Source organism: Manacus vitellinus, unplaced genomic scaffold, assembly GCF_001715985.3.
Source record: "Manacus vitellinus isolate BGI_N305 unplaced genomic scaffold, ASM171598v3 scaffold_31_pilon, whole genome shotgun sequence".
NCBI lineage: Eukaryota > Metazoa > Chordata > Aves > Passeriformes > Pipridae > Manacus > Manacus vitellinus.
In genome coordinates this window covers 1,355,988-1,363,927 of record NW_021940379.1, presented here as the reverse complement: position 1 = coordinate 1,363,927, position 7,940 = coordinate 1,355,988, and the positions used below count along the sequence as shown (strand labels likewise).

The following is a 7,940-nucleotide window of genomic DNA, read 5'->3' as shown; positions in this document are numbered from 1 at the left end:
GGGAGTGCCCACGCAGGGGACAAGTACTGGGGAGGGCACTCCTTCCCCATGGCTGCCTGTGGCCTTGCTGGCTGCCTCTCCTCCTCCTGCCTTCCCCTGCCAGACTCCTTCCAAGCGTGTTTTCCTTGCGCTGCTGACAGCCCTGGCTATGACAAAGAGAGCAAACTGCAGTGCAGAGCACCTGTGAGGCTGCAGGTCCCTCCTTGGTGCTCTGCAGCACACGGGGTCAGGCTCAGCTGTGGGCACAGGGCTGGGGAGGGCAGGGCAAAACCGGGAGAGCAGGGCACAGACCCCTCACCTGAGCAAACCAACCATGGTACCTGCACTGATCCTGCACCTGCAGCCAGAGTTGAGCCTGGTGTTCCCAGGTTGTCCTGACCCCAGCACAGGTACTGCCCCATCTGAGCCCTTTGTCTGCTGGTAGGGTCAGGGCTGGGGAGGTTTCAAAGAGACCCCATCACCCACCGCTGCCCCTTCCCTGTGCCCAGGGGTTGCCACCTGCAGACCAGCTGCCAGCTGTGGCTGTGCCATTTGTGGACTGTGAAGCTGGAGAGCTCTGGGGAGGGACAGGCACTTGGGCCATGAGTCTAGGTGTGGTGGCTCCAAGGAGGGCAGTGCCGTGGGGTCTCATTCGGTGAGTGACAGCCAGAACCCCTCTTGGCTGCAGAGGTGTCTCGCAACGACTCCTGCTCTGACCTGCCCGAGATCCAGAATGGCTGGAAAACCACGTCACACACAGAGCTGGTGAGAGGGGCCAAGATCACCTACCAGTGTGACCCAGGCTACGACATCGTGGGGAGCGACACCCTCACCTGCCAGTGGGACCTCAGCTGGAGCAGCGACCCCCCCTTCTGTGAAAAGAGTAAGTGCCCCAGCAAGGTGCTGCTGTCCTGGTCCCACACCCCCGTAATGGTGCTGGTCCTGCTGCCATGCCGGGGCTCCCTGCTCCAAGGGGACCCTCTGCTCACCCATCCTCTCCTCCCCAGTTATGTACTGCACAGACCCAGGGGAGGTGGAGCACTCGACCCGCCTCATCTCTGACCCAGTGCTGCTGGTGGGCACCACCATCCAGTACACCTGTAACCCTGGCTTCGTGCTGGAGGGCAGCTCCCTGCTCACCTGCTACAGCCGCGAGACTGGGACACCCATCTGGACCTCACGGCTCCCGCACTGTGTCTGTGAGTTTGGGTTGTCTCTCCTGCTCTCCTGCAGTTCAGCTCCTCTTTGGGGGTCCCAGGGATTCCTTCCCTGAAGCTGGGACCTTTCCCAGCAGGGGGGTGGTGCAGAACTTTGAGCTACCTGGAAGCAGGATGGGGTGGGACTTCAGGTACTTCCCGCTGCCCTCCAGGGTCTTTTTCTCCCTCAGTAGCCTAAGCCCTGAGCTAGCCCCATATTGTTTCGTTCCCTTTCAGCTGAGGAGTCACTGGCCTGTGATAATCCAGGACTGCCAGAAAATGGGTACCAAATTCTTTATAAGCGCCTCTACCTGCCAGGAGAGTCCCTGACCTTCATGTGCTATGAGGGCTTTGAACTCATGGGGGAGGTAACCATCAAATGCATCCTGGGCCAGCCATCCCACTGGAGCGGACCCCTGCCCATCTGCAAAGGTAACGTGGGGGGCCTGGGGGACTTGGGGATAGCTCATGCCTCTGTCTCCAACTTGGGAGAGCCCAGGGTCAGCCCTTGGTCTGGCTGCAGACCTTGGCAGGTCTCTGGCTGGGAGCTGAACTCATCTGAGACCTGGAGCTTCTCTGGCTTTGGGCTGAGTGAGCTCTGCTCGACCCAGCCCGCTCAGTCCTGGCCATGTACTTACAGACACCAAAAGTTTATTAAAATCTGGGAGTTCACAGTGTGGTTTGGGACCAAATGGGGCAGGAGACCCTGAGTCTGGGCTCCCCAGCAGCCAACCACTGCCAGTGCCCAGTCAAACCCAGCTACATACCAGTAATTCTCCATTTCTCTTCCAGTGAACCAAGACAGCTTTGAACACGCTCTGGAAGGTGAGCGATGCGGGTTTGCTGGATGTGCAGGGACCTGAGCCAGGGCCTGGTGGAGCCTGGGAGGAGGGAGAGAGGCAGAGAGGGGATCACACGATGCCTGCAAATGCCAACATAATAGATCTTGTCCTTTCAGTAGCAGAAGCTGCTGCAGAGACATCGCTTGAGGGTGGAAATATGGCCTTGGCTATATTCATCCCAGTGCTGATCATCTCCCTGCTGCTGGGAGGAGCGTACATCTATCTCACAAGGTGGGGATACAGTTGGGCTGGGGACCATCACAAAGCAGGGGGGACACAGCCAGGGCTGGCTCAGCATTGCTGTGCCCTTGCCAGCTGCACACCCTGGGCATGGTCCTCGGGAGTGCTTCGGGGCCCTTGGGGTGCTGGTGGGGGGCTGGGATGGGGGAATTGGCAGATGGGGCTGGTCATGTTCTGCTCCGGGGTTGGTCCGTGCAGCCCAGTGACTCCAGCATCTCCCACAGGTGTCGGTACTACTCCAGCCTCCGCCTGCCACTCATGTACTCCCACCCCTACAGCCAGATCACAGTAGAAACAGAGTTCGACAACCCGATTTATGAGACAGGGGTGAGTCCTTCTGCACCTGTCCTCCTTGGGGACCCTCCTGAGGGGTTTGGCTGGGTGGGCAGCCATGGGATGAGTCCAGCCACACTGCTGTGGGAGTGCTGAGTAGCAGGGCAGGAGTCTGTCCGTGTTGGTCACTCACCAGGAGCTGGGTCAGTGGCGCAGAGGGTGAAGGGTCCTAACTGGGAAGGCATCACTCCCCTGAGGACAAAACAACACCCAGGATCTTTCTTGCTGCCTGGGAATGGGGAGATGATCTTGAAATGCAGCTGCTGCCCTCAACTGGCTTTTCCTTCCTTTCAGGAAACACGAGAATACGAGGTTTCGATATAAGGACAGCGGTAAGAGAGTCTCCGGCTGTGAACTTAATGTGCTCTCATAGAACTTCCTCAGTAACTAATCCAGAGGCCACGTGGAGTTTGGTTGGACCCCCGGACCTGCTGTTGTCTTTCCTTTTGCCTCTTTATTGAAGATTTTACTGTTTTCTTCACTGTATTTATTCTATTTAAACTGCGATAGGTGTGCTGCCAAGCCCTGGGCACAGGCAGCAGCGGGAGCCGGGGCAGAGCTGGGTCCTGGTGAGGCCTGGGGGGCACGGGGGCACCTGCTGTGTCCCCCTCCATGGCAGTGTGTCCCCTGGTACTGCCCACACATGCAGAGGGATTTTTGCGGTTCTGGTGTTGTTAAAAATTAAAGATGTCTCCATTGCAAGAGCCTGCGGTTGATTGCTGGGAGCTGAGGTAGCGCAGGGTCCCCTGCAGGGTTCCCATCCTGCAGCTCCCAGCTCCCCAGGTAGGACCCTCACCCAGGGGTTCGGGTGGCACTGGTGCAGGGATCATCCTTGCTGCAGGGCTCAGGAAAGCTGTCATCCAGGGAGCCAGGACAGCCTGGCACTCGTGAGGCACACGCTGCGTTCTTGTCCCACTTTGCGTTGGATGTGGAGAGGCAGTGAGCCAGGACTCATGGGGTGATGCTCTGCGGAGAAGCACCAAGCAGTGACCCCCGGCTGCCGGCCCAACAGGGTGGGCAGCCCTGGAAGCTGCCCTGCAGCGAGCGGAGCTCTGCAGCCGGTGCCTCTGCTCATACCAGTTGTTCCTCTCAGCAGCACCTCCAGTCACCCTGCCAGGAACACCCTGACCCAGTAATGGCCTGAGGCCACCCCTTGCCCCCCTGGCAGCATCTCAGGGTAAGCAGGATGGGCTGGGCTCCCTGTCACCGCTCCTTCCACTGCAGGAGGGTCTGCGGCCGACCCCGGCGTCCAGAGCTGGAGTAGCACATCCCACCCAGCACCTCCCGGATCAGCACCTGGCTGGGTCTCACAGTTGGGCAGGAGATGGAGAGGGGCAGGGAATGAAGATGGAGGTATATTGGGGATGGAAGGCAGATGGGATGTGTGGGGGCTCTGACACAGGAGACCAGCCCGGGGGGAGCAGAACAGCCCCTCAGAGCTGGTCCTGAATCCCAGTTCCACCCTTGGCATGCCCTGTGCTCCTCCATCACCTCTGCCAGAGCCAGGCACTGGCAGGGCCACGGTGTCTGCAGGGACACAGACCCCAAAAGGACACCCTGTCCCTGTGCCCCCTATGCCACAGCCCCCAGCCAGCCCCTGGGGAGGGCAGTGAAGCCACCACCACATCCTTGGCTGCCAGTGTCCTTCTTTTGTCCTTGTAGAACAATCACAATCGCGGGAGGCTGGGTTAGCTTGGGGTGGTAGTGCAGCTCTGCAGTGTACAGCTGGGATTTGGGGTTTTTCCTTTAAAAACAACGAATGTGTGTTTGTAATTTGTAAAGGTTAAAAGAAAAAAAAAGAGAAAAAAAAAGAAAAAAAATGTGCCAAAAATGTACGAAGCATTTCATTTCCCTTCATACATGTCTGTTTTTATAAGAACAATGTGAAAATTGCTGGGATTAAATATTTTTGAACATGATAAAGTAGTTCCGTGGGAAACTCTAGCGTTCAGTATAACCTCGATACCAATTGTTCTGTGTTTTTAAATGTCTGAAATCAGTTTGCAGAGACTCGGGCCGCAGGCTGCAGCGGTGCAGGGGAGAGTGAGGGCCGGGCATGCTGCGTGCCCTCCTGTGAGATGGTGGCCTGATGCCACTGGCTTGGCTCTGAGTGCCAGATCCTGCCCTGGTGCAGCCCCATAGTGCCCCTGCTCCTGTGGGATGGAGGTACCTAAGCCCTGCTGGGACACGGAGTGAGCTGGCACAACCTTGGGGACATCTCCCCCCAGCACACCGTGGGGGAGCCAGCGCTGGCTCCCCCTGCACCCTCTGAACTCAGCATTGCCCGAGGCACTTGGGACCCCACAGGAGACTTGTGGCCCTGTTACGGAGGACATGCAGAAGGTTTGGAGGAGCCCTGTTAGCCCATTCCCTCTGGGCAGGGGGTTTGTGGGGATCCATCCTGCGGGTGCCCTGCTCACCCATCAGCTGCCCAACTACCCGTGGCTGTCACCTGGCAGCTCCTATGGCTGGGGCAGGACAGCTTTCCAAAACCACAGGGAGAACATGGTGGGATGGGGGGGGGCTGCTTGGCCTGCCCCCCTCCATACAGCTTCAGACCAGCTGCATCCCATAGGCATGGCTCAGGGAAGATGCCAGGGCTCGGTGGGAAAAGTCCCCCTGCTGCTCCCTGGGAGCCTCTCCGGGCTGAACTGCTCTGGTGGCTGTCGAGACAAACCTCCAGGAGGTTTCCCCCCAGCATCAGGTGTGGGTAGGACAGGGTCATGTGGGGGGACCCTGAGCACGGGACCCCCTGAGCATGGTCCTGCTCAGGAGTGTGGTGGCAGAAGGGTGGCTGTCACCTCGCCAAGGAGCAGGGCCACCGGGATACCCCAGCTGAAACAGTGTTTCCTGATGCTTGCAGAGTTCCTGGTGTCCCTGGAAGTGGGAAGGGAGGGGGATGGTCAGGGAAATGCCCTTTCCCAGGGCATCCACCCGTCCAAGGAATCCTGGGGTCTTCCATCCATCCCCGCACCTCCCTACACAAAACAATGCAACAACCTTGCCCTCTCTAAATGTGCTTTTAAACAAGGTTATGCTGTGACATCGATAATGGCTTTGCATAGCAGCTGCCAGGCTAATGCACAGGGGGCGAGGGAGCCAAAGCTCTGATGCAGAGCATTCCTGGGGGAGGGAGCTCGGGCTATTTTTGGACAGAGATTGCAAGAGAATTAAAGTGAAGGGAAAAAAACCCAAACCCTTGATGCTGCCGTTCCTCCTCGGTGACGTAAAGCCGGAGCCAATCTCTGGCCTCACGCGTTGTGCTGCAGATGAAGCTTTGTCTGGGCACAGCAGCCTCAGATACAACTCACCTCCCGCCCTGCACTGGGCCAAGCAGGGGACAGAGCGTGTCTGTGCCATGGCAGCCACTTGGCTGAGGGACCCCCGGGCTCAGGGGATGGAGCTGCAGGGACCCCTAAACTCCTTTCCAGCTGCACTGCAGGGTGGTGAGGCACAGCATCCCTGCCCGCTCTGGGGGAGGCACAGCATCCCTGCCCAGCCTAGAAGAGCTGGGAAAAGCCCTGGGATGCCCTTGGCACAGTTCTACCAGCAACACCCTGGCAGGAGCCCAGTACGTGGGCAGACTCCTGGCTCCAGTGGTTCCTTCTCCCTTTTCAAGAGATGTCCTCCTGGGGCAGACACTGCCCGTGTCCTCCCCTCAGCTGCTGCCAAAACTGCGCCTGTGTTCTGCCAGGGCTGGGATTTCCTGGAGTGCTTAGGCTGGAGATGGGAGAGTGCTCCTGGAGGGGCCCTCCCTGTGCCAAGGAATCACAGAATCGTGGAATGGTTTGGGTCGGAAAGCACCTTTAAAGACCATCCATATGCACCCCCTGCCGCAGGCAGGGACACCTTCCACTAGACCAGGTTGCTACAAACATCCAACCTGGCCCTGAACACTTCCAGGGATGGGGCAGCCACAGCTCCTCTGGGTAACCTGTGCCAGGGCCTCACCACCCTCACAGGGAAGAATTTCTTACTAATATCCAGTCAAAACCTATTCACAGTTTAAAGTCATTCCCTCTTTTCCTGTCATTCCAGGCCCTTGTCCCAAGTCCCTCTCCAGCTCTCTTGGAGCCCCAGAAGAAAGCCAGGGGCAGGTTGTCCCACAGGGAAGTGTTGAGTGGCAGAGCTGGGGACCAGGGCCGGGGGGGCCAGCGAGAACAGGGAGCAGAAGACAGAGGGAGGAGAAAAAGAACGAGAGAGGGCCCAGAGCTGAGGAGCCTGCGACTGCTGACAGAAGGATGTGTTGTCTGACAGGAGCAGGAGCTGCTGGCCGAGGATGGGGGTCTGGGAAGGAGCAGGATGAAATAAAGTCCCGCTCCTTTCACCCTGCAACACACAACGCTGCCAGGGTCCTGCAGCAGCAAACTGGGGTGGGGAATGTGCTGGTGGGAACATGGGGAAGCAGCAGGAGCAGGCAGGAGGCAAAAATGCGTCAGGACAGAAAACAAGGAGCAGCTTAGGTCTGCAACAGCAGGGGATGAGGTTGCTCAGAGGAAGCATACGCACACCTGAGGGGCTGAGCAGGGAAGTTCTAGTCCCACTTCCAGAGCCCAGCTCGAGCTGTGCCAGAGGAGGATGTGCAGGCACCGAATGGCCAAACCTGCAAAACAAGGCAGGGCTTTCCTTGTGCCAGGAGCAGTGACACGTGTCCCACGCAGTTCCACGTGGCACTGCAAGAGGGCAGGGCAGTGTGCTCTGCCTGCACCCCGGCTCTGCCTGCAGGTAGGGGAATGGAGGAGGGAGGGCTGGAGCACTGGGCCCCCTGGGGTCCTTGGATCTGACAGCAATGGCTGAAGTGAACAGGAAATGGGCTGGGGAGGAAAAAAGGAAGCAGGAAGGCTCACAACAGTTTCTCCACCAGCACTTCAAAATTGTTAAGGGACATCCCAGCCTGGGAACAGCTTCCCCGCATCCCAGGTGCCAGAGCACATCATCACATCCTCGCTGAGGTATTCCCTGGCTGCCTGCATCCTAAGCATTGCCTCCCTGGGAGTTCCTGTCCTCTGCATGCCAGGTGCACTCATCCTTGGGGACCAGCAACCCCTGCATCCCTAGAGCTGCAGCCCCAGGGGCCTGAATCTCTGGAGCCAGTACTTCCCGCATCCCTGAATCCCTGGGTGCTGCATCCCTGGAGCCAGCATCCTGCACATCCCAGCTGCTGCATCCCTAATAACCTGTGTCCCTGGAGTCAGTCCCTGCAGTCCCGTCCCTTGGGTGCCTGCATCCCTGTGTGCTCCCACCCCTGGGACCACCATCCCCGGGGCCAGCATCCTCTGCACTCTGACTGCTGCAAATCCCAGTGCCTCAATACTTGAAGCCAGAGTCCCTGCACGTCCCCTGCACCTCG

At 58.7% G+C, this 7,940-nt stretch overlaps 1 protein-coding gene across 1 annotated transcript in view; it reads left to right on the top strand.

The window, feature by feature from the left end:
• SEZ6L (seizure related 6 homolog like) overlaps nt 1–4,410 on the top strand; it is a 32,315-nt gene extending 27,905 nt beyond the window's left edge. Inside the window, exons 11-18 of the mRNA XM_029961197.1 lie at nt 385–389; nt 668–862; nt 987–1,178; nt 1,413–1,607; nt 1,968–2,000; nt 2,134–2,248; nt 2,482–2,584; nt 2,885–4,410. Of these exons, the coding sequence (XP_029817057.1) occupies nt 385–389; nt 668–862; nt 987–1,178; nt 1,413–1,607; nt 1,968–2,000; nt 2,134–2,248; nt 2,482–2,584; nt 2,885–2,914 (868 nt within the window). The 3' untranslated portion in view covers nt 2,915–4,410. The remainder of the gene's footprint in view (nt 1–384; nt 390–667; nt 863–986; nt 1,179–1,412; nt 1,608–1,967; nt 2,001–2,133; nt 2,249–2,481; nt 2,585–2,884) is intronic.
• The last annotated feature ends 3,530 nt before the right edge of the window (nt 4,411–7,940 follow it).